The sequence below is a fragment of the Hemicordylus capensis genome, chromosome 7 (assembly GCF_027244095.1).
Source record: "Hemicordylus capensis ecotype Gifberg chromosome 7, rHemCap1.1.pri, whole genome shotgun sequence".
Lineage (NCBI taxonomy): Eukaryota > Metazoa > Chordata > Lepidosauria > Squamata > Cordylidae > Hemicordylus > Hemicordylus capensis.
Window position 1 is genome coordinate 29,017,756 of NC_069663.1, and position 24,593 is coordinate 29,042,348.

A 24,593-nucleotide genomic window follows, 5' to 3' on the forward strand; every position below is an offset into this window, starting at 1 on the left:
TGTGCTCCCCACGCCTCCACCACTCAGTTGCTGCCCACTAGCCACAGGGCCGGGTGGTACCTCCTGCCTCTGGACTTGGAAGCCCCACCTCATGACTAGTAGCCATTCATAGACTCATCCTCCATGACTACACGCGACCCCCTTTTAAAGCCCTGTGACTGTGAATCCCATCCATAAATGAGCCACCTGTGTGGAGGAATGGCTTCTAGGACTGCTGACAGCGAGTTGTGACAGGGATGGCTGATTTGACCTCCTGCTCCTCCGGCCTGCATTTCTCCTCCGTCTGAAGGGGAGCGGAGAGGAGCCCAGCCGCCATCCCGAGGGCAGAGGGGACTCTTCCCTGTTGCGGCTTCTCAGAGCCAGCCAGGCACCCGCGAGCCGGGCAGATGCACCTCCTCCTGCCCAGGTGCGCACACAGCCTTGATAATGCTTCTCAGTGCAAAACTCATTCCGCTCACTGATGGGGAAAAGTGAAGAGAGGGAACACTGGCCATGCGGACTAGCCATTGGGCAGGGGGAACTTGGAAGGGCGGGTCCAGCTCAAAGGTCCATCTGTTCCGGGGGGGGGGGGGGAGGCTGGCGATTCTGCAAGACGTGGCAGGAAAAGCCCCTCGCTCACTTCAGGCAAGAAAGCCTCCCCCGTGGCCTGTGCCCCCTCAGCTGGCCCGTATCGCCAAAGCGAAGCCATCCTGTCCCTTCCCACGCAGAGCAGCACATGGCCTTGAAATCCAATCTGGTTTTCCTGCTCTGTGCAGAGGCCAGTCCGGTGTCACTTTCAGGGCTGCCTGCATATAACGGGTGCATGGAGGCGGCAGGGAGCTGAGCACCAGGCTGCCCACCATGGAGCTCGGAGGGGCCCTCGCCATCTTCCTGGCCATCTGCCTCTCCTGCTTGCTCCTCCTCTCTGCGTGGAGCAGGATGCACAGAGGGGAGGGGAAGCTGCCTCCGGGGCCGACCCCCCTGCCCTTCCTCGGCAACTTGCTGCAAGTGGCCACCAGCGGGACCTTCAAGTCCTTCCTGGCGGTGAGTTGAGCCTGCTCCCGCGTGGCCTGCCTGAGAGCCCAGGGCGGTGGGTGGGGTGGGGAGAAGCCTGGCCCCGCTGGGGCTCTTGGCCCTGGCATCCTCCTGGCTGTTGGCTCCCCCTCCCATCAGCCCACCTCTCTCCTGGCCCTGCTTGGCCACCGTTCGCCTCTTGCCTCCCTGCAGCTCAGGGACAAATACGGCCCGGTCTTCACGGTGTACCTGGGTCCCCGGCGAGTTGTCGTGCTGTGTGGGCATGAGGCGGTGAAGGAGGCCCTGGTGGATCAGGCCGAGGAGTTCAGCGGAAGGGGGGAGCTGGCTTCCATCGACCGGAACTTCAATGGCTTTGGTGAGCGGCCATTCCAGGAGTTGGCAGTTGGGAGGGAGCCAGGAAACCTGGAGGGATGCAGAGAAGTCGCTCTGGTCCAATGAGAGAGAGCCCTGGGCTTCGGGAGGAACCCTTCCCTCTGCTCTGGGGCTCCCAGCTGGGCCCCCCTCTGGACTACAACCCCCATCCTTCCCAGACACCACGGTCGGAGGCCATGGTGATGAGTGCGGATGATGCCCAGAGTTGTGGTCCAGCAACATCTGGGGGCCCAAGTTTGGGAGGCCCGGCTCCTCCGGCTTTCGGAAGCTGACCTCAGCCCCATCCTTCCCAGGAGTTGCTCTGGCCAATGGGGAGCGGTGGAAGCAACTTCGCCGCTTCTCTCTCACCACCCTGAGGAATTTTGGGATGGGGAAGCGGTCCATCGAGGAACGGATCCAGGAGGAGGCCCAATACCTGCTGGAGGAATTCAGGAAGACCAGAGGTTGGTGCTGGCTGTGCCCCTCCTCCCCTCCGGTGCCGGAGAAACCGCTGGCCTGCCGGCCCCTTGCCTAGAAGGCCTGCTGGAGGCAGGCTGCAGCCACCAACGGCCCTCCTCCTGCCCCCACTCCCGTCCTGCCCAGGTTTGCCCTTCGACCCGACCTTCTTCCTGAGCCGCACCGTCTCCAACGTCATCAGCTCCGTCGTCTTTGGCAGCCGCTTTGACTATGAAGACAAGACCTTCCTCGCCTTGCTGCGCATGATGAACCAGAGCTTCATTGAGATGAGCACCCCCTGGGCGCAGGTAGTGGGGGGCACAACTGGAGGCCACGCTCCTTCCCTTCCCTTGCCAGGCAGGCAGCCGGGGAGATGCCGCTTCTGAAGGGACACCCCCAAAGCAAGGGACAGGGCCCCACGGAGAGATCTCTGGTTTGCACTGAAGGGGAGAGGCTGCTGCTCAGCAGCAGACCCTCTGCTTTGCACTCAGAGTAAGGTCCCCGATCCAGGCTCTGCCGGCTTCTTCTGCTGGTAGGGCTGGGAAAGATCCCTGCTTGGAATTCCGGAGAGCTGCTTCCAGTCCAAGCAGGCAGTCCTGAGCTGGGTGGACCCACCGCCTGACGCGGTGCAAGGCGGCTTCCTCTCTTTCGATGCAGCCAGACAGCTCCGTGGTTGCTCTCCCTTCCAGCTCTACGACATGTACTCCTGCATCATGCAGTACTTGCCGGGGAGACACAACCGCATCTACCACATCATCGAGGAGCTGAAGGCCTTCATTGCCGAGAAAGTCAAAGCCAACCAAGCCACGCTCGACCCCAACAACCCGCGGGACTTCATTGATTGCTTCCTCATGCAGATGGAGAAGGTAGTGGCGGAATGAACCCCCCGGGAGGCGCAGCGGGTGCCGGAGGAGAGCCTGACTTGGCCCAGGAGGACAGAGATCTGGGGAAGGGGGTGGGCAGAAACCCACACACACTGTTTATACACATCAGAGGGGTGGCCACATCTAGAATATTGTGCACAGTTGGGGCCACTCCATCTCAAAAAGGAGAGTGTAGCGTTGAAGACAAAAATGGTGGCCAGCATGCTCAGCAAAGGCGGTGGCAAGAAAAGCCCCAGGCCAGTCCTGCTTGCTCATTCACAACAAATCCTTCCTTTTCCCTCTCAAAGGAAAAGCAAAACCCTTCCAGCGAATTCAGCCCGAAGAATCTGGTGCTCACCACCCTCAACCTGTTCTTTGCGGGGACGGAGACTGTCAGCTCCACCCTGAGATACGGCTTCCTCTTCCTGATGAAATACCCAGAAGTGGAAGGTAAGGGGAGTGAAATGCGGCTGCCTGCAAGAGTAAAGCAAGCATCTTACTAACGGGCTGCATTTTGGATTCTGATCATTGGATGCAGGACAGATCAGTTTCTTGACCTGAAGTCTTGCCACTGGGATTGAATGAGGGTCTCCAGCCCAAAAGACCTTCTCCGAGGGGTATTGACTGACATCACACTTTCCTTCTCCTGCAGCAATTTATTTCCATATTAACAGGGGCGTTGTTCTTCACTTCTGTACCATTGTAGGGTTAGTCAGGCTTGAGGAAGGACTAGGCTTCAATTAGAGGAGCTGCTGGGAGGGTGGGCTTCTCCAAATAAGGAAGAAAGGCCATGAGAACCAAAGCCTGTGGCCCCGTCCAGAGTGAGGGGCAGGGTTGACTGGACAGCAGCCTATAGCAGGCCTGCTCAACTTCGGCCCTCCTGCAGATGTTGGCCACAACTCCCATAATCCCTGGCTATTGGCCACTGTGGCTGGGGATTATGGGAGTTGTAGTCCAAAAACAGCTGGGAGCCCCCAGAGTTGAGCAGGCCTGGTCTATAGAGAAGTAGGGGAGGGATGTGTTAGAGTTCAGTCCTTCCTCGGAGGCCTCTGAGTGAGATCTGATCAGTAGTTACTGCAGGGAAAGGGGAGACTAACAGCCTTTGGCTGGGAATCACCTGGAAGGAAGTAGGAAGGAGAGGAACCAGTTTCGCTAGATGCATCCAGGAATGTCTTCTTTGTGCTTGGATCTGACTGCATGTTTCTTGTCATTCCTGAGAAAGCGGTTACTTGAATGGAAGCAGCGATTGTTGATGCCTTTACAGTTTTCCTTGTCATCCAATTATTATTAAATCCTTGTTCTTGTTATAGGGTATCACTCCTTATTGGGTCCTGCCCTAGTCACACGCCACCATCCCCCTCGGGTTTGCCCCGGTTCTGGGAAGAAAAGGAAAATGGCCACCCATCGCAGACTGCTTTGCTGCAAGCAAAGGGATATGGGGAGGCAGCCTTCAGCCAACTCTTCTGCCCAGGAAGACAGAAGCACTCGTTGGCTTGTGCATCCCCCACTTTTCAGCCACGATGGGCTCCCAAAGCAGCGGGCCATTAAAAACCACAAAAGGCATCATGCACTGGGAGTGTGCAGAAGTTTTGTCTCTCACTCTCTTGCAGCTGATGTCCTAATCAGAGGGCAGAAAGAGGGGCAGGTGGACGCAGGCAGGCTCACCCACCAAAGCACCCTCCCTCTTGCCGGCCTCATCTGACCAGGGCACTCTTGGGCCTCTTCCAGTGCCCTGCAGGAGATCCAGCAGTAAATGGCTGTGAAATCTTCCGGCAGTGAGTTTACACCATGGCTGCAGGGAGCCATGGCTTGGCCCAGCTTCTTCCTGCATATGACTTTATTCCGTTCTGTCTTCTGTCTCAATGAGGCTCCCAATGACACCTTGATCACAGTCTCATCCTACAGTCCTTCACGAACATGCCGAGATGCACAGTCTCGTTTCATGTCTCCTGGTTGCTCTCTCACCAGCTTTTGCTTGGTCTCTTGGCAGAAAAGGTCCACCAGGAGATTGACCATGTCATTGGCCGAAACCGCATCCCAGCCACCGAAGACAGGATGAACATGCCTTACACAGATGCTGTCATCCATGAGATCCAAAGGCTGACAGACATCGTTCCCATGGGAGTGCCACACACCGTGATCCGGGACACTCAGTTCCGCGGGTACACCCTCCCCAAGGTGAGAGGCAGACACCCCACGAGAGGGTCAGGGTGAAGTCATGGGAGGGTCGGGTTAAAGTAAGATGCAGTTGTGAATCGGTCACGGTTCATCCTACAAAGCCAGTGAGAGGGACCAAAGGAGGCTGGCTGCTTGGGCAGCTCCTCTCTCTCCCATCCTGCCCTGCCTGCAGGCGGGCCATCTGTCGGGTAGAGCTGTTCAGTTAACCCCACAGCTCTACCTGATGGGTGGCCAGCCTGCAGGCACCGTGGCGGGGAGAGGAGCAACCCGAATTGCCTCCTTTGGCACCCTGCTGGCTCATTAGAGCTGCTACTGCTAAGAACTGTGAAGAGCGCCCTGCCAAGCCAGAGTCTCAAGCTGGCAACCTGAGCAGGCTGGGGAGTGGCCTGACCTCTGCAAGACGAGCATCCTGATCACCAGTGTGCATGGAGGGCTCTCTCAGTTCCCGTTTGTCCCGCTTCTCCCAGGGCACAGACGTCTTCCCCTTACTGGGCTCCGTCCTCCGCGACCCCAAGCATTTCAGCAACCCGGAGGGATTCAACCCTGGGCACTTCCTGGACGAGAGAGGGCGCTTCAAGAAGAGCGAGGCGTTTGTCCCCTTTTCCTCAGGTAGAGCTTCGCTCTTCTCCCTGCCTGGTTGTCTTCCTGGCACAGACCGAGCAGCTCAACAGGGGCTCCTGACCGAGGAAGCTGCCTTCTGCTGAGTCCGCCTTGGTCTGTCGAGCTCAGCGGCTTCTCCCAGGCAGGCGCCTCCCTCAGCCCTAGCTGGAGGCGCCAAGGAGGGTCCTCAGCCTTCTCTGTGCAGGGGCTCTTTCTCCCCAGAGCGGCCCCATCATCCCCTGAGGGGAATCGCTTGCGGTGCTCACCCTTCTAGCCTCCCCTTCCTATGCAGCCAGGGCGGACCCTGCTTAGCAAAGAGGACAAGTCAGACTTGCTGCCACCAGACCAGCTCTCTTCCCTGCAGGGGAGATCCACGGGTGCTGATGACAGGATGCGGCAGATCTCACTTCACTTTGTTTTCTCCCTAGCGGTGCATTCTGTGAGGTAGAGGGGTAGACCAGGACCGGGGAGACCTGGGTTCAGGTCCCCACTCAGTGGATGGCCTTGGGCAACTCACCTCCTCTTCGCCTCACCTACTTGCCATGGGATAAGCTCCCCGTATGGCTGTTGGGAACTTTGGAGGAGGCCGGGAGGAATGCGATTGTGAGGACTGGGTCAAGGGGAGGAGGATGCCTCCTGAAAGGGTCGTGTGACCGTTTGCTAGCAGTGAGGTGCCAGCACCAAAGAGCCTCAGCCCTTGAGAGGCAGCCACCCTCTTCAGAGAACGGGGGCTATAAGGACATAAGCACAGCCCTGCTGGATCAGGCCCAAGGAAGCCCATCCAATCCAGCATCCTGCTTCCCACAGTGGCCCCCCGCCAGATGCCCCTGAGAAGCCCCCAAGCAAGAGGTGGTGAGGGGGGCACCCCTACTCTCGTGCTGCTGCTCCCCTGCAACTGCTGCAAGAGGCATCTTGCCTCTGAGGCTGGAGGTGGCCGGTAGCCCTCAGATTAGTAGCCATTGATCTAGCGGCCACCTCCAGCCTCAGAGGCAAGATGCCTCTAAGTACCGGCTGAAGGAGAGCAGCAGCAGGAGAGAGGCCAGGCCCCCCTCAGCTCTTGCCTGTGGGCAATCTGAGCAGGGCGCCTCTGGAGACCACCGTAACAGCCAAGCGGGCTCCTCTGGTGGGAGGTGCCCTCTTGAGGGCCAAGGAGGGCAGACATGTCGTCAACCTCTCCTCTCCGCCCGGATGCCCTCAGCTTCTGTTCTCTCCGCCAGGGAAGCGCGTCTGCCTGGGGGAGGCCATGGCCCGCATGGAGCTTTTCCTCTACTTCACCACTATTCTGCAGAGCTTCTCGCTGAAGTCCCTTCTGCCCCCAGAGGACGTGGACATCTCCCCCAAAGTGAGCGGCTTTGGCAACATCCCTCCCACCTACGAGCTCTGCTTGGTCCCTCGCTGACCTTGGCTTCCACTAAAGGCAGCAGGAGGGAGAAGAGGCGCCTTGCGTCTCTCTGTTCCCGGCGCTGGTATTGGCACAATCCCTCCTGGAGGACTTCAGAAGAAACTCACGCCAGCGCATGCTCACGAGTTGTTCTAAGCCAGCAAACCTTCGAGTGGCCTGATGTCCCTTCACTGCGTCTGTCTGGCCCCTGATGGAAATGGACCCAGGCCGGCAACCCTGATGCCTCTGTCCTGCCTGCAGAAGCCTAACCCCATAGGAGGCACACAAGGAGGACCCATGGCCACTCCACTGGGGTTGTGCCGATATCAGCCCAGGACGTCACTGCTTCTAGCCCCCTCGTCTCCTGCTTTTCAGTTGCCCCAGAGGGCCATATCAGACCTGCTGAGCTGCAGAGAACACCCCACAGGTTTGGGGTCACACATGGCCATTGGTTGTGAACCACCCAGAGATGTGCATTTGGAGATGTATGAAACAGACTAAACAAACAAAGACGTAATCTGAGAGCTAGATGCCAATGTCCTCTCAGACAGGTCAAGACAGAAGGCAGAGAGGTTGGCAAGGGTTCCCAATTCCCAAAATTTTAACAACAGCAACAACAGAATGCACCCCCCCTCCAAATTAGGGTGTTAGAATCCCTGTTACGGCTCAGATGTGGGTCTCTGCTGGTTTATCCAGCTCATGGGATGCGGAAGGGTAATTTCTCAGCCACGATTTTCTATCTGGCTCTGGTTCATGAGTCTTGGGATTTTTGTCCAAAAGCAGCCCATCCCGTAAGCCTGTTGTCCATGCACACCTGCTCTGGGGGATGCTGGGGGATGTATTTTGGATCAAGCAAGCCAGAACTGGGCCTGGCCAGGCTTCTAAATGGAAGCCATCCGGGTGTCGAAATGATTGCAGCCCTCCCCCCCCAGCCCCCGCCTTTCCACTGGAAAGCCCCAGAAATGTACAAAGGTCCACAATTCCCGTCTTGACCAGAACTGGCCCCTTCTGTCCACTCATGGATCATCCTCTCTGGAGACATTCACGGCTCAGAGCAGCCATTCCCACGCCCGAGGCTCGCATGGCAGTTGCTTCCACCAGCCTTGTAATGCCGATGCAAGCATTCAGGTGGCTCACTTGCATGACAAATGCCTGTCCTATGCACGCTCTCTCCTGAGTGCACACTGACTAGACTGAAATGAAAACTGCATGGGAGAGTCTCCACGGCAATGTCTGCTCTTTGACACCTGTGGCTGCTTTTAAAAAACAACTCAAGATCATTTTTATCTGTTCAGGCTTTTACGCATTAAGGTTACCAGGCCTCTCAGCTCTCCTGCTTCAGTTGTCTTTTCTTTTCTTTTTTAATGGTTGTTGTTTCATGGTTTTTACTGTTTAACTGATTTTAAGATTTTAAATGTGATTTTATATTTTAACTTTTGCAAACTGCCTTGGGATGCCTTGTGAAAGGCAGCATACCTGTAGAGATTGAACAATAAAGAAATAAATAAGGTCTCATGTGTGAATGTGTCCATGCTCTTGTGCCAGCACAATCCAGAATACATCCCCAGGCTGGTTCTGGTCTCACACAGCTGGGAATCCATGCTTCACCTGGAAATACGTTTTGGAAGAAGGACTGGGGAAAGCCTTTCTAATAATCCTGGGATCCCAAAAGTTCAAACCAAAAATCTCTGCAAAGAAAGCAAAACGAAAATGGGTTGGGGTGGGGAGAGAGACTTCAGAAAGAGAGGCTTGTCAATTACATTTACTTGGAAATATCAGGCTGATTTTCCACTTAATTTGAATTTCTTCATAATTAGAAAAGCTGGATAGATGTAATGGTATATAAGGAACAGATATAAAACACTGACTTTAACAAGCTGGTACTTGACATTATTGCCATGATGTTATACTGGAATTAAAATTAGAATAAAAACTAATTTATCACCAAGATAATGTGAGTTTAATGTTTAAAGCGTCCCTTAAGCGGGTGCGAGTGGACGTCTCCAACAGTCCATCTGTGGGGCCCAAAGGAGAGAGGCTGGTGATCTCTCCCCACGTCCAGCCCCACTGGGTTGTGCCAGGCAGCTCCTTTCCTGCCGATGGGGCTTTCTTGCCTGTGCCAGAGAGCCCCCCCGCCTTGTTGTGGGCAACCTTTAACTGGGGAGGTTAGTTGTGCAGAAGGAAGGACCCTGCCCCCTTGTCCAAGAAGTTTACATAGGAAAACAAACAGTCAATAAATAAGAGTGAAGAGGGGCTGAGCAGGGAATCTTCCACTGCAAGGCTCAGCAAGGACCACCCCACCCTGGACACCTGCCCTGACCTACACCTTGCAGGTGGCATCCAAAGAAATGAGCAAGTTCGATAGCAGCCTTTCCAGAGCCCAGACCTTCCCGGCACCAGAAGGGAGCCTCGGGGTTGCAGTTCAGCAGGCAGCCTCTGACCAGCAGCGGCTCACCTGGTGAACAGATTGCGTTCACTCTGAAAAGATTAATCTCCGGCAAGAAGGGCACAGGGGGAGAGAGAGAAGAGGTCGCCGCGGTGGCTTTTTCAGGCACGCTCTGTGCTCCTCCAGAGACAAGCCAGGGGCTTCCCCAGGGGCGCAGCAAGGGTGGAGTGGGCCCAGAGACAAGATTTTAAAATCCCCCCCCCCAAAGCTCAGCTCAGGAAGTAAAGAAATCTTAAATGAGGCTGAATAGTGGTAACAAAAAGCATAAATATAAATATATCTAAAAAAACACCTATGTGCCACAATAGAACATCATCCTAAACTATTTTTAAAAGGTTTTGTAAATTGTGGACTGGTCGCGCCAGGTCTCAACACTCACATCAGTTTCGGAGGATGAATACAACTGAAGGAAGCCCAGGCGGGTTGCGCTGCGCGGCTGGGGGAGTCAGTCATGTGACTTGCCTCTGGGGGCCCCCCCGAGGCAGTGGGCCCCCAGACAACTATTATAGTTACACCCTTGGCCTCCCCCACACACTAGGGATGAGGCAGGGGGCTCTGGGGGGCTCTGGGCCTGTGCCCCAAAGTCCACCCTTAAAGGCACCTTCTAGGGCTGCTTCTAGTGCCATTTTGAGGACTTGAATAAAATCATAAACGAGCGGGCAGGGAGGGGGGAGAAAGCGTCCCTTGCAGCCGGCACCTGCCTGGTGCCTGCCTGACATCACTCGATCGGCATGCTCTCCGTTTCAGTGAGTGAGTCTGCGCAGCCCACGGCCGGCCAGGAGCAGCCCCACTGAGAGGCAGGCAGGAGGCAAAAAGAAGAAGAAGAAGAAGAAGAAGAAGAAGAAGAAGAAGAAGAAGAAGAAGAAGAAGAAGAAGAAGAAGAAGAAGAAGAAGAAGAAGAAGAAGAAGAAGAAAGGGGTACTGGATCACTTGGCTGCTGCCGCAGCAACAGAAAAAGGGAGAGTCAAAAACAGGGGAAAGAGAAAGGGCAAGGGGGGGGGTGCTCCGTGGCTGTGGGCCAGGAGACATTCGTCTCCCTTTGTCTAATGCAGGGCAGGTCCCTGCCCCTCGTCCTTTATCCACACAGGTCCCATTAGATCGCTCTGAATTGGGAGGAGAGCCTTGCGGGGCAGGCGGGGGGTGCAGCAGAGAGAGAAGAGTGCTTGATCCTGGGAGAAGCCGTGAAGCCCCCCTGGGTGGGTGGCTTTGGGCAGGTCACTTTCTATCCTCACCATCCTCTACCTGGGGGCTTTGCTGGAGGCATAAGATGCTTTTGCTCTTCCAACCCTCAGGACGGGGAAGGAGAAGGAGTCGCCCGGATGAGCACACGGGCAATGCAAACATCTCAGGGAACCACCTCTGGAGAGAGGTGAGCATCTCCGCGCAGAGGACGACCAAGTTCTGAAGCAGGCGCCATCGTTCGCTGCCCGTGGGGAGGCCACTTTGAGACGGAGGCCAGTCCCCACTGCAGGTTGCCACTCCTAGCTCTCCACCCCCTGCACACGAGGGGTGAAACCAACATCGCTGCTGCAGCCACTCCTGGGATGCAGAGCCGACACGCGGCTTTTGGCCGGGCCTCCTCTGGGCTTGAAAGGCATCCAGCTGAGCAGAGCAAAACAAGTTGCACAACCTCAGGGTGGGTGTGACTTCCTGAGGCCATCGAGCCTCCTCTCCTGCTGCCGGGGCTTTTCCTGCACAGCCCTCCCGACAAGCAAGCGGCCACCTCCATCATGGATCTCCTCAGTGCAGCAACCCTTTTCCTGGTCATCTGCCTCTCCTGCCTGACCGTCCTGTCCACATGGCGCCAGATGCACCGCAAGAGCCAGATGCCCCCGGGACCAACACCCCTCCCCTTCATTGGGAACCTGCTGCAGGTCAAGACAAGTGACATGTACCAGTCACTCCTGAAGGTAGCCCGCAACCCATGTTTCTATTAGCTGTGGAGGAGCGGGGAGGGAGGCACAGCTGCTGGGAGGTCAAAAATTCATGAATAAAGTGGGAAGAGCAAAGGAAGAAGAAATCTTCTCTTTTTTTAGGAGAGGAGAGCTGGTCTGGTGGCAGCAAGCATGACTTGTCCCCTTAGCTAAGCAGGGTCCACCCTGGTTGCATATGAAGGGGAGACTAGAAGGGTGAGCACTGGAAGAGATTCCCCTTAGGGATTGGAGCTGCTTTGGGAAGAGCAGAAGGTCCCCAGTTCCCTCCCTGGCAGCATCTAGTTTCCAAGTTCCCTCCCTGGCAGCATCTCCAAGATAGGGCTGAGCGAGATTCCCGCCTGTAACCTGGGAGAAGCTGCTGCCAGTCTGTGAAGACAATACTGAGCTAGATAGACCAACGGTCTGACTCAGTATCTGGCAGCTGCCTATGTTTCCTCCACTTCTACCCTGCTACGAGAAAGAAGCCCTGGAGCCAGGCACACCACTCAGGAGAAGAGTGGAGGGGCTCTGGCAGCTCCCTATGTTCCACCCCACACACACAGACACACACAAAAGAACTGCAATGGAAAGTGCTGTCAGGAAGATTGAGATGGACAACCAAATGTATTTCCCCACACAGTGAATAAGTAACTTTGCTACAGACCTTGCAGCGGCTGCCAGCTGGCATGGCTCTGTGGATCAATGATGGAAAAGCCTATCGGAGTGAGACAAGTGGCCACGATAGCTGTAAAGCCAATCTCCATGGAAACTCAGAAGGAATATCTGTGGCACTGAATGCCAGACATTTCCACAAAGGTGCCCCAAACCTTCTCCCGTGGAAATCGGAGCTCTTTCACAATCTCAAAACTCAGAGCAGGTGAGCAAAGTCAGCAAAGCAGTGTGCAGGCAGGAGCAAGTTGGGAGATTCAACTCCCTACTCAGCTTTGATGCTCATATCTATCGATCGATCTAATTTGTACACCGCCCCAAACTTTCATCTCTGGGCGGTTAACAATAACATAAAACCAGTTAAAAACATATACAAAAAGCTCAAAACAGTTTAAACAATGTAAAACTCAACCACAGATTAAAAGCTAGACATTTCAAAAGCTGAGCTTGGGTGAAGAGGTGGGTTTTCAGATGCTTTTTGAAGCGTGGTCAGAGATGGAGAGGATCGTACCTCAGTCGGGGGCGCATTCCGCTGCCCAGGAGGCCCGTCCTCAACCACTTGGGAAAGTGGCCCTCTCCCAGCACAGCCTCCCTTGCCCGACTGTCGTTCAATTCAGCCACGGCTGTGAGGCAGTCAAAGGGGAAACGGCGGATGTCAGAGCCAAGCAATGCACGTCAGGTTGGCCAGAGAGAGACGGTTCTTCCCCTGTGCAGAATTCGCTGCACATCCTGGTTTTGTGCAGGGCAGAATCTGGAAGGCATCGGGGGGGGGGGGGAAGGGCGGTCTGAGGAGGGAGCCGAGAGAGGGCGGCATGCCGGGGTTGCACGGCTGGGAGCAAGTGGTTTCCCAGCCGGCAGGGCTCCGGCCCAACGTCCTCTTCTGCGTTGGGGAGGGGAGGGAGGCTTTTGCCGTCCCCCCACCCAAGCGCAGACTGTTTACGAGAACTACGCCGGGAGGTTTCATCCAGGGCTACTTGCAAAGGCAGCCAGCCGGGACCCAGCAGCAGCCAAGTCAGCTCCGCAGGACCAGCTTTCCTGTGGGGTCCCAATGGTGCCCTTTGTGTGGCTGCAACGGAGGCGGCCCTGATTTGTCTTGCAGCTTGTCTTGGGTGGCTCCCAAGCGTCCATGTAGACTTGTCAATGGGATCAGGTGCCACAGAGGTGGCTTGTTTGCTCAGCGTGGCACAGGGGGCCTGCCTGCCTGCCTGCCTGCCTGCCTGCCAAAGCCGCTCTCGCCCACGGAGGCAGGCAGACCAGTCTCAGCAGCCTCCACTCTCCCCCCCCCCCCCCACGGCTCTGAGCACAGCAGCCCCAAGCTCTGATGGATGCAGGAAGGTGGAGTCCCGTCCAAGGGCCGCCTCTACTGCTAAGTCGTATGTGCCTGCTGTGGGATTCTGGGACAGAACCGGGCTGTTGTTAGAGCAGTTGTGGGAGGGAGGGCACCTCTCTCCATGGCCACAACTCTTGATGGGTATGGGCTCTCTCCAGGCTCAGGGGCAGAATGCAGCCTCGGAGCCCCAGCTGCAAGGGGGGAGCAGCAGCAGGAGAGGGGGCCTGCCCCTCTCAGCTCTTGCCTGTGGGCTTCCCAGAGGCGTCTGGTGGGCCACCGTGAGAGACAGGATGCTGGGCTGGAGAGGCCTCCTTGGGCCTATCTCCTTACAGCTTCCCAAACTTGGGTCTTCGGATGTTATGGGATTACAGTGCCCATCATGCCCAGCCACATCTGGCTGAAATCCAACAACATCTGGGCCCCCAAGCTTGAGCAGCCCTCCGCTGAGCCCTCCATAGTCCGGCTTCAGGGTCCCCTGGGAGAGAGCTGGCCCTGGCTGTCCTGGTCTGCAGTCTGCACGAGGGGGCAACCTGGTGGATTCTTCCAGAGCTCTCAGCAGCCTTGATCCCACCGGCCCTGGGATCCTTCTGGACTTCTGCCCTCTGGGCCGGGGCCAGAGGCTTTCGGTTCTCCGTCTCTCCTAATCCTGCTTTTCTTGCTCACAGCCAGCCAAATCTTGCCAGTGATATATTCATTCCTGTCTCTCCTCCTCTGCCGCCGCCGCCCCCACCACCATCCTCACACGGCCTCCTCTCCGCCTCTCCTTCTTACAGATCAGCGAGACGTTTGGCCCCGTCTTCACCATCCACCTGGGTCCCCGGCGAGTGGTGGTCCTGTGCGGCTACGATGCAGTCAAGGAAGCCCTGGTGGACCAGGGGGAAGAGTTCAGTGGCCGGGGGGAGCAGGCCACCTTTGACTGGATTTTCCAGGGCTATGGTCAGTCTCCCCATTAGCAGAGGTCACCTTCTGGGTGGTGGCAAGCCAGGAGTTGCTCTTGCCCTTCACAGAATTGCCTTTGCTTCACCTGTCCTCCCAACAGTGATATTGATGCTGATTATGATACCCATTTTACAGAGGAGGGAGGAGAGGTCGAGGAAGGGAGTCTCGCAAGGTAGCTCAGCAAATGCATAGCAGAGGTGGGATTAGAACTCAGTTCTCCCCATCCAACACTCTGTACACTGCCCCCGTGTTTTCTGTGTGCCTAGGAACACACCAACACTCACCCTTGATTATTATCAGTAGTAAAAGTATGGGAGGAAACTAAGGAAGCGGGGTGATTTCACACAAGGGAGGGGGGAAGTGCAGAGCTTTTGTTCATGGAGGACAGGCCTATCAATGGCTACTAGTCTGGCGGCTGTGGGCCACCTCCAGCCTCAGAGGCAGAATGCCTGTCAATACCAGTTGCAGGGGAGCAGCAGCGGCAGGAGAGAGGGCAGGCACATAACCTCTTGCCTGTGGGCTCCCCAGAGGCATCTGGTGGGCCACTGTGGGAAACAGGATGCTGGACTGGATGGGCCTTCTTGGGCCTGATCCAGCAGGGTTGTTCCTTATTTTGTGAGAGGGCAAACAAGCGTGGGGTGGCTTCCTTTCCAATTAGGCCAGAGACCAGTGTTCCCTCTAATAGGGATACCTAGATGTTGTTGACCACAACTCTCATAACCCCCAAGCAAAAGCCTTGCAGCTGGGCATTCTGGGAGTTGTAGTTTACAACATCTGGGAATCCCTGTTAGAAGGCACACTGCCAGAGACTCCACAGAGTCACTGAAATCAAGACTGTTGATGCCTGTGGAAAAGAAGTCTGATAGTTTTAAGGCTTCTTCCTGGCATGAAAAGAAATGGGGTGGCATCCCACTGCATTCCGAGCCCCATCAAAAACTGGGAAAGGGACCCAGAAGCCATCATCATGTTCAGCCTCACCCAGAAGTAGGAATCCCGGCCTAGGTGTCTCCTTGGAGAAATAGACCCACGGAGAGCGACGGACCCCTTTGGCATAGACTCTGCCCATCTTGTGGTCATCTGCCTGCCTTGTCACACCTGCTCTTTGGGGCTCTTAAGGGCCACCCTCCACCCCCTCCCACCCAACATGGGAGGGAATCCCTCCAAATGTCCCTTCTAGGTAGACAGTTCTTCCAGAGGCTCAAGCTGGGATGCTTCGACCAGGTGACACTTTAAAGGGCAATGGTCCTCTCCTCTCCTCTCCTCTCCGCCATGTTCCATTTCGCTCACCTTCCCTTTGCTTCTCTCAGGCGTCGCCTTCAGCAATGGCGAAAGGGCCAAACAGCTCCGACGATTTTCCATTATGACCCTGAGGAATTTTGGCATGGGGAGGAGATCCATCGAGGAGCGGATCCTGGAGGAGGGTCATTTCCTGCTGGAGGCGATAAGGAGCACAAAAGGTGCGGGGGACGGGGGACGTCTTCAGAAAGGTGGCCTTGGAGGCACCTGGCCAAACGCGGGGATCCGTGGGGTTCTGCGGCTGCTGGAGTTGGTGTGGCTTGTGACTCAGCGCCTCGCTGCGTCCTCAGCCTGAGTTACTGGAGGGGCCTCCCTTCCTTCCTAGGCGCACCCTTTGACCCCACGTACTTCCTGAGCCGCTCCGTGTCCAACGTGATCAGCTCCATCACTTTCGGCAGCCGCTTCGACTACGAAGACAAGGAGTTCCTCTCCTTGCTGAGCATGATGCTGGGGAGCTTCCGTTTCACGGCCACCTCTTGGGGGCAGGTAAATGGGGAGGGGCTGGGAAGGCAGGCAGGCAATTCTAGACTTGTTGGACCACGCCTGAACAAAACCTCTGCTCATGTTCACTTTGGAAGGTGGAGGCAGGTGTGGAGGGCCGTCCAAGTAACTTCTCTACCCTTGTAGACTGCTAAGTTGTACGTGGCCAGTGTGGGATTCTGGGACAAGACTGGGATGCTGTTTGAGCAGTGGTAGGCAGTTCCATGGAGGGAGGGAGGACACATCTCTCCATCTGTCGCCCCCGGTGCTTCCTCTCCTCTCCCCTCCCCCGACCACCATGCAGCTCTACGAGATGTTCTCTGGCATCATGAAGTACATGCCCGGCCCCCAACATAAGGCATTCAAGCAGCTGCTGGGGCTGGAGGAATTCATCACAAGGAAGGTGAAGGTCAACCTGGAGACCCTGGACCCCAGCTGCCCTCGGGATTACATTGACTGCTTCCTGGTGAAAATGCAGCAGGTACTTTTCACTTGGGTTGGTCTTGTGGTAGCAAGCATAATTTGACCCCTTTGCTAAGCAGGGTCTGTCCTGGTTGCATATGAATGGGAGACTCCATGTGTGAGTACCATAAGAGATATTCCCTTTAGGGGATAATGGAGCCGCTCAGGGAAGAGCATCTGCATGCAGAAGGTTCCAAGTTCCCTCCCTGGCAGCATCTCCAAGGTAGGGCTGAGAGAGACTCCTGCCCATAACCTTTGAGAAGCTGCTGCCAGTCTGTGAAGACAATACTGAGCTAGATGGACCAAGGGTCTGACTCAGTATATAGCAGCTGCCTATTGTTCCTATGATGGTTGCTCTCTCCAGCAGCAAACTCGATGAGCTTGGGCCAGCCAGTAGAGCAGCCAGCCATGGGCAAGGAAAGGGTTCCTGCAAGCACTGGGCTAGGAGATCTGGGTTCAAATCCCCACTCAAGCCATGAGGCTGATGGGGTGACCTTGGGCCAGCCACTTTCTCTCTCAGCTTAAGCCACCTCACCGGCTTGTTTGGAGGATAAATGGGGAGAACCTGCAAGTTTTCCTCTCTGCGATTCACTGCTTCTTCCGAACAGCCTTTGCACCTACGTGTTCGTATTGTAAACAACAGATCCTGGCCTCTTCCCTGCTGGTTAGACCTCCAATGTCTTGTGTCCCATCAAAGCCAGAAAAAAGTAGGCACAACTTTTTTCTGGCTATTATGTGACGTGTTGGGGGTCTAATCAGCAGGGTGGGGGAAACCAGGGTCTGTTGATTAAAGTATGAATGCTTAACTGGGAAGACTGTTCTGAAGAAGCCGTAAACTGCAGTGAGGGAAATTTCCCTGCTTGCCGCACTCAGCTCCCCCCTGGGAAGGTTGGATCAAAATGAAAACCACAGCTGGAAAGATGTTCCGCTCCCCACAGCACTCTGATCACGACATGACAGCAGCCCAGCCAACGGCCAGGGGAGAGTGGGCCTCACAAACTGAGAATGGCCAGATAGATGACAAGCTCTCCTCCCCCCCCCAATTTTCTTTTGCTAAGGAAAAGGAAAACCCAAACTCAGAGTTCTTCCTAAAGAATCTGATCCTGACAACACTCAACCTCTTCTTCGCTGGCACAGAAACCGTCAGCACCACTTTGCGTTACGGCTTCCTCCTTATGCTGAAACACCCGGAAATTGAAGGTGGCTGTGGCAGGGAGGGGGGCACGCAGAGGGGCAGAACACACCCCAGAGGACCCAGCCTTGCAGAGGGCGTGCCCTTCCCTACCCACGGGATGCTTCAGGCCCTGCTGGAGGCTGTGCTGTCATTCTAGGCAGCTGCTTTCCCCGCTCATGATGGGAGGTGTCCCTTCTTGGGGGGAATGACACAAACGTGTGCACCTCTTCCCCCCCCCATGGGCTCTGTTGTTGGCTGTGTGTGTGGGCCAGACGGCCAGTAGCAGCTTGTCCCAAGGAGCCTGGGGGGCGGCAAAGGAGGCACAGCTGCCTCTACCCCTCGGATTGCTCCTCTCTCTCTTCCTGCAGTTCACTGCACAGCTGTACCTGATGAATGGCCAGCCTGCAGGCAGCACAGTGCTCAAGCAGAGTGGGGAGAGGGAGAGAGGAGCAACCTCCTTTGCTGCCCCCACCCCCCGTAAGCTGCTTCTGCATACGGCTGAAGTGGCAGCACAGGCGGGGGGGGCGCGGCTCTGGTGCTCTGTTGGTTCTCAAGAAGGTGCAAAGGGGACCCACCCAAGGGCCACTTTCTATCCTCCCAATTTCTCAACAGAGAAGGTCCACAAGGAGATCGACCAAGTGATTGGCAGGAATCGCATCCCCAACATGGAGGATCGGGCCCAGATGCCCTACACGGAAGCTGTGATCCACGAGATCCAGAGGTTCTGCGACATGATTCCTATGGGACTAGCACACCGTGTGATCAAGGACACCCAGTTCAGAGGATACACAATTCCCAAGGTACCGCTTGTCACGCTTGCAAACCCTGCCTAGGACGAGCCGCTCCTGGGGGCATTGGTCAGATCCGCACCTCAGACAAGAATCCTCAAACACGGGCACTTTTGCTGGAGGGCTACAGGCCACCTCCTGCCTCAGAGGCAGGAGTACCAGTTGTGGGGGAGCAACAGCAGGAGAGAGGGCAGGCCCCTTTCAACTCCTGCCTGTGGCTTCCAGCGGCATCTGGTGGGCCACCGTGCGAAACAGGATGCTGGGCTAGATGGGCCTCCTTGGGCCTGACCCAGCAGGGCTGTTCTGATGTTTTTATGATAATACCAGACAGCCCCGTCCAGTCCTTAAGAGGAACATAGGAAGCTGCCAAATACTGAGTCAGACCATTGCTCTATCTAGCTCAGTATTGTCTTCACAGACTGGCAGCGGCTTCTCCAAGGTAGCAGGCAGGAGTCTCTCTCTCAGCCCTATCTTGGAGTTGCCAGGAAAGGAACTTGGAACCTAGATGCTCTTCCCAGAGTGGGTCCAATCCCTAAGGGGAATATCTTAACAGTGCTCACACTTCTAGTCTCCCATTCATATGCAACCAGGGCAGACCCTGGTTAGCTCAGGGGACAAGTCATGCTTGCTACCACCAGACCAGCTCTCCTCCCTGAGGAGAGGGCCGTGTTTGCTGGGGGGGGGCTGTGCAGTTTGCTGAGTTCAGAGCTCATGATTCCATCCATCGCCTTCTCTCCCCCCCCCCCGCCCCCATTTAGGGGACCGAGGTCTTCCCAATGCTGGGAACAGTGCTGAGAGACCCCAAATATTTTGCAAGGCCTGATGTCTTTGACCCCCAGCACTTCCTGGATGAGAATGGGAAGTTCAAGAAGAGCGATGCTTTCATGCCCTTCTCCATCGGTGAGTCCCCACCCCCACCCCACCCCGCCAGCCCCCAGAAAGGACTGCCTAGCAACATGGTGACCTTGTTCTTACATTAAAGTCATAGTAACTGATCACCCAAATATGCACAGCAGCAATATTAACTTAAGGTTGGCCTCTTTTTCTGGCTGGGCTCTTGTGCCTAAGAGCTGTGTGAAAAGCAGGCAGAAATTCAGCCGGTGACTCTCTGCCCACTGGCCTGCCTGCATCCCCACTTCAGGACTTGGGAAGGGTTTGTCTGTGGAATTCCTCCCAGTCCCCTGCGGGCCAGAATGCAAACAGAATCCAGTCCAGGGAATCAGTTTGGTCCAGGTTGGGCTCAACACTCCCCACCGCAGCAGCCAGTCAAGAGCTTTGTGGTGGCACCAGTCATGGGAAGAAGGAGACCCCAGCCCGCCCACCCGCTCTTTTTAGTGCCATAAAGGAAAACTCTGCCACTAAGCAAGGAAGCACATGGTGGCAGTTGGCAATCACAACTCCCGCAGCGGCCAGAACACACCCCGAGGCCCACGGCCGTGCCTCCCTCCCTCCCTCCCTCCCCGGGTCGTGAGGCCTCTGTTCCGCACCCGAGCTCACGCCTTTGCTGATGGGTTTCAATCCGAAGCAGCCTCCGCCTTTCCCAGACCTTGTGCAGGAGGACGGCGAACAAAACAGCAACTCGAACTGGCGCCCCCTGCGCGGGCCTGGGCACCCTCCTCCTCCTCCTCCTCCTCCTCCTCGCCACCTCCCTCCCCTCCGCAGACCTCGAGGCGGGCCGCGGGCTCTGCTGGCCACCCACCCGCCCTGACGACCGCTGCCCGCTTCTCTCCCCCCCCCCCCGCAGGGAAGCGCTACTGCTTCGGGGAGCGGCTGGCCCGCATGGAGCTCTTCCTCTTCTTCACCAGCATCCTGCAGAGGTTCCGCTTCCAGTCGCCCGTCCCGCAGGAGGACATCGACATCTCCCCGCAGCTGGTGGGCTTTGCCACCATCCCGCGCTCCTACCAGCTGCGCGCCATCCCCCTGCTGTGAGGGGGGGCTGCTGCTCTCCCCCCTCCACCCCCCCCCCCGCCAGCACCTCGGCCAAGCAGCAGCACCAGCGAGCGGCGCGCCTCCGGTCCAGCGGCCGGGCTCCCCGGCGCGCCATCTCCTCCTCCTCCTCCCCCCTCCTCCAGCCCCGGGTGGCGGGACAGTCCTCGCCGAGGACGGAGACGGGGCCTCTTGCCCAGGCAGCTCCCTCCTTGTCCCGGGGCCAGCGGCGGCGCTCTCGAGCGGCCTTTTGCTTTCCTCACACCGGCCCAAGGAAGCAGCCCGGCCGGCCGGCCGGCCGGGGGAGCTCCGACTGCGGAGGAGGCAACGACTCCGGCCTTTGTATTCTTCTTGTTCAAAAAGCGGCCGGGGCGGCGGGGCCATGATCGTGCAGGCAGGGTGAGATGCGGGGGCCAACCCGCCCGCCCCACCGCCAGGGCCCCAATCCAAATCGCCTCTCTGGTGCAGAGGGGGACTCCTCCGTGGCACAACGCAGGGCAAGTCAGTTCCCCCCAGCGATTGGTGGCTCACAGCCCTGCATGCCCCAGCCCCGCTGCCCCGGCTGCTTGTGGGGGGGAGAGCATCAAGAAGACTTGGAGGGCCCTGCTGCCCGAGTTCCTCCTCCTAGGCTGGCCTCTTGGTCAGCTTCCTGCTGCGAAGGCTTTGCCCCGAGCAGGGAGACTTCTGGCCGGGAGAGGGTGCAGCCTCTCCAAGTCTCACGCCCCAGCTGCGAGGCAAGATCTTCTGTATGTTCCTGACAAACTCTGAAAAGCGGTTTGGGATTGGAAAGCCGACTTTAGTGGAGCCTTTTCAGTTATAGCAATAGCACTTACATTTATATACCGCTTTATAGCCGGAGCTCTCTAAGCGGTTTACAATGATTTAGCATATTGCCCCCAACATTCTGGGTACTCATTTTACCGACCTCGGAAGGATGGAAGGCTGAGTTAACCTTGAGCCCTTCTGGTTACAGGGCGGCAGTTTTGCCACTGCACCACCAGGGGCTCATTTCTGGTTATCTTTCTGGTTTCTGGTTAACAGGAGAACATGCACCCAGACTAGGCATTCTTGCCCCCTGGCCTTCAGGGACAACGTCCAGGGCCTCCACACCCCCTGGGGTTTAGTTTATCCTCATGAGTGGTGTGGTCACCAGCCACACCACTGGCCTGTGCCACACCAGGCGGCCGAGCGGGTTTTGACCTGTGCCAGGTGCTTTAGAGACAGAGTGGGGAAAGAAATATGTGGGGTGGGGATATGCTAAGCTGCATGTTGAAATGTTGCTGCTCATGCATATTTGCATAAATATGGCTGTTTGATATTCTTACATTCTTGTGCCTTCAGTTACTGTTTGTGCCCTCAAGAAAAATTGTGTGTAGGGTGGTGATGCTTAACTTGCGCCCGGGGCAGGGTGCTCGAAATACCTTTAGATCCAGGCTCCAAAATCATCTAAGTTCATCTCTGGGTGCACCAGAATTTTTCTTAGGTTTTGCTGAGTAAGACACATTCAAAATCTTTAGCATTATGAGTGTGAGTGTGTGTGTGTGTGTGTGTGTGAGAGAGAGAGAGAGAGAGACTGTCAAATAGGTGCATAAGGACCAAATTTCTAGCTGAAGGGCCCTTTGCCTTTTGCAGAAATATGAACTATCAGAGCAGGGTAACATTTCTCCTCTTTGCATCTTAGTCAGTTGTCAAAAGAAAACTAAAGGAAAAGTTGCGCTGTTGAGTCAGTGTGGACTCCTGGAGCCCAAAGAGCCCTGTGGTTGTCTTTGGTGGGATGCAGGAAGGGTTGACCATTGCCTCCTCCCACGTCGTATGGGAGGGTGCCTTTCAGCATTTTCCTATATCGCTGCTGCCCGATCTAGCTGTTCATACCAGTGGGGATTCAAACCAGCAACCTCTTGCTCTCTAGGCAAGTCATTTCCCTGCTGTGCCATTAGATGGCAGTGTCAAGAGAAGAGTGCCTCTTTTGCTGCTGGAAAGGATGGTTTTATATGCATTTGCCCCTCTTCTTTAATTTATGTTGATTTGATCACTGTCCAAATTAGGTCTCTTTTTATGTTGCTCAATTTTCTGTGAATCTAAAAACAAAATCTGGGGTGAAGGTTAAGAGGCTCCAGTCCCGCTGCTGGCAGCTGAGATGGAGGCTTGTGCAAGAAGGCTGAGGCAAGGGCTTTGAGGGCTCTCCCTCCCACCTTCCGTTGCCTTCACAGCACCCAGCTTGGCACCTTCACCCTTTCATGGCATCCCAGGAAGCAATGGTGCAGCAGCAGCAGCAGCAGGAGCGGGGGGGGGGACGACACATATGGTTCTTCTATCTCCCGCCCCTGATGCCAGAGGGCCGCCTCCCTTTCACAATGCCCCCCCCCCCGTCTTCACTGCTGTGCCTAGGCCACCCCAAGCCCTCCTCCTGCTTACCCCGGAGTCAGGGGGCTCTGTGCTGCCCCCACCCCCATGTGCTACTGTGCATGCCTGCTTGCATCCTGTGGGCAGGGCAGGGCTCGCTTTCTGCCCAGGCTTTCTGCTCGCACACGGAGCCGGGCATCCTTGGGACTCAGTCTCAGCAGCAGGCCACCAGGAGGGACATGGCTGGCCGGCTGGCAGGCAGGCAGCAGGGGTGACCTTACAGAGATGACAGCAGCCATCAGTCTCCCCCACTTTGGAGGCAGGTTAGGGAACAGAGAAGAGCTTGGCTGAGCCATTCCCAAAAGCTAGCTGCTTAGGAGAGGGAGGGGGGAGGGAGGGCAATCAGCTCCTGTTTCCCCCCTTCTCTTCCCCCCACTTGCCTTCTCCTGGACGGGTACATGATTGAAAACAGAGTCCCACCCCCTTCCCAGCAATGCCAGGCAATGGAGTTCAGGACTGCGGAACCAACATCATCAGAGGGAGGGAGACGGGCCGAGCTGCCCCTTGATCACACACTCGTCAGCAGAGAGCAGGAGGGCACCACCCCCAAAAGGGGTGCCTATTAACATTTCATTAAAAGGGGATTTTGCCCGTGTGTGTGTGCGTGTGTGTGTGCCAAAATGGCATTTGGAATGCAGCCTCGAGTGTGAGGGTTTGGTCTGGTGTGCCTGCCCGTTCAGGGTGAGGTGGCCACTTTGTGCATCCCGCTGTTCTCCCTCTGGGTGGGCAACGAGAGGGAACAGGGTGGGGGGTGGGGAGAGCTTGCTTGGTGTGAACCCATGTTGAGCAGGAGGAAGAGGAATGTAGGGGCTGCTGCTGCAGCTGCCTCCCACCACCCAAACCATGCAGGTGAGACTCCTGGCGCCCACAGAGCCCTGTGGTTGTTTTTGGTAGAATACAGGAGGGGTTTGCCATTGCCATCTCCCCCGCAATATGAGATGATGCCTTTCAGCATCTTCCTATATCACTGCTGCCTGATATCCATTCCCAGCAGGGATTCGAACCAGCAACCTCATGCTTGCTGGGCAAGTCATTTCCCACTGCACCATTAGGTAAAACATTGCCCTTATTCACACACACACATACAGAGCCAAAAATGTAGGGCTTCTTTTTGTTGCCAAAGACTCCAGACTCCACAACTCCTGAGAAGTTCTCTTGGGCTTCAGTAACCCTGCAGAGGAACAGCTGAGCCGTACTACTGAGTCACTTACTCTGGATCTGCTCAGTGTTAGGAAGCCTCATCCCAGATGATCCCACTGTGGCAAACACCACCACCACCCCACAAACATGAGGTTTCTCACCATCTCCTTCCAGTTCTTCTGCTGTAAAGGCACGAAGGGTGAAAGAAGGAGCAGGGGGGTATCTTCACTTCTTGCCCCAGGGCCCCCTCCAACCTCCTTACCCCACAGAGAGAGAGAGAAAGAGGGAGAGGTCAACAAACAACGAGAAGCAGCAAAGGAAGAAATGATTAACCATAGAGACTGGGCAGCTGCCGGCCAAGCTTAACCAACAGAAGGACTTTGAGACTCAAGCCAATTTCCAGAGTGGAAGAAATTCTCTTTGGGGCAGATCCCCAAACCACCCACCTGAGTCCAGACCCTGCACTCAGAATCTATGCCTGCCACATCCTCTCTTGTCTACATCACATAAAGCACAAACACTCACGCTGGAAATAAAGGAGGAGTGGGACAAAAGAGAGAAATCAGGGGCTGCTTGATTCTCTCCTTTCCGCTCTGGTGCGGTTTCTGCACAAGACACACACACACACTTTTCCATACACAGACAGCAGAGGCTCCTTCAGTATCTTCTGGGGCAGAGGGAGGGTTACGGAGAATGTGGAGTCAATTTTAGCACTAGAGGGGAAAGCTAGTGAATCTGTTTGTGTCCATCAGTTATGGAATATCTACCTTCTTAGAGACACACT

At 56.1% G+C, this 24,593-nt stretch overlaps 2 protein-coding genes and 1 long non-coding RNA gene across 4 annotated transcripts; 2 read left to right on the top strand and 1 right to left on the bottom strand.

Moving 5' to 3' along the window:
• LOC128332694 (cytochrome P450 2G1-like) lies at positions 1-8,353 on the top strand. Its single transcript, XM_053267298.1, has 9 exons — positions 1-1,023; positions 1,207-1,369; positions 1,680-1,829; positions 1,969-2,129; positions 2,511-2,687; positions 2,993-3,134; positions 4,675-4,862; positions 5,330-5,471; positions 6,680-8,353. The coding sequence occupies exons 1-9, from the start codon at positions 841-843 to the stop codon at positions 6,859-6,861; spliced, it is 1,488 nt and encodes a 495-aa protein (XP_053123273.1). The 5' UTR covers positions 1-840; the 3' UTR covers positions 6,862-8,353.
• Positions 8,146-19,963, bottom strand: LOC128332705 (uncharacterized). Its single transcript, XR_008310724.1, has 3 exons — positions 19,828-19,963; positions 12,383-12,622; positions 8,146-8,531 (listed from the first exon to the last, which is right to left on the bottom strand). It is a non-coding gene; the product is annotated as an uncharacterized LOC128332705 (long non-coding RNA).
• On the top strand, positions 10,108-24,371 carry LOC128332693 (cytochrome P450 2A13-like). Of its 2 annotated transcripts, none has more exons than XM_053267297.1 (10): positions 10,108-10,207; positions 10,582-11,199; positions 13,975-14,137; positions 15,448-15,597; positions 15,762-15,922; positions 16,221-16,397; positions 17,437-17,578; positions 18,165-18,352; positions 19,099-19,240; positions 23,984-24,371. In XM_053267297.1, exons 2-10 carry the CDS (start codon positions 11,020-11,022, stop codon positions 23,995-23,997), a joined length of 1,317 nt encoding a protein of 438 aa, XP_053123272.1. In that variant the 5' UTR covers positions 10,108-10,207; positions 10,582-11,019; the 3' UTR covers positions 23,998-24,371. The 2 variants fall into 2 exon arrangements, with proteins under 2 accessions (XP_053123272.1, XP_053123271.1); XM_053267296.1 differs by lacking the exon at positions 23,984-24,371 and adding an exon at positions 20,085-21,590 and having other exon boundaries at positions 10,109-10,207.
• The last annotated feature ends 222 nt before the right edge of the window (positions 24,372-24,593 follow it).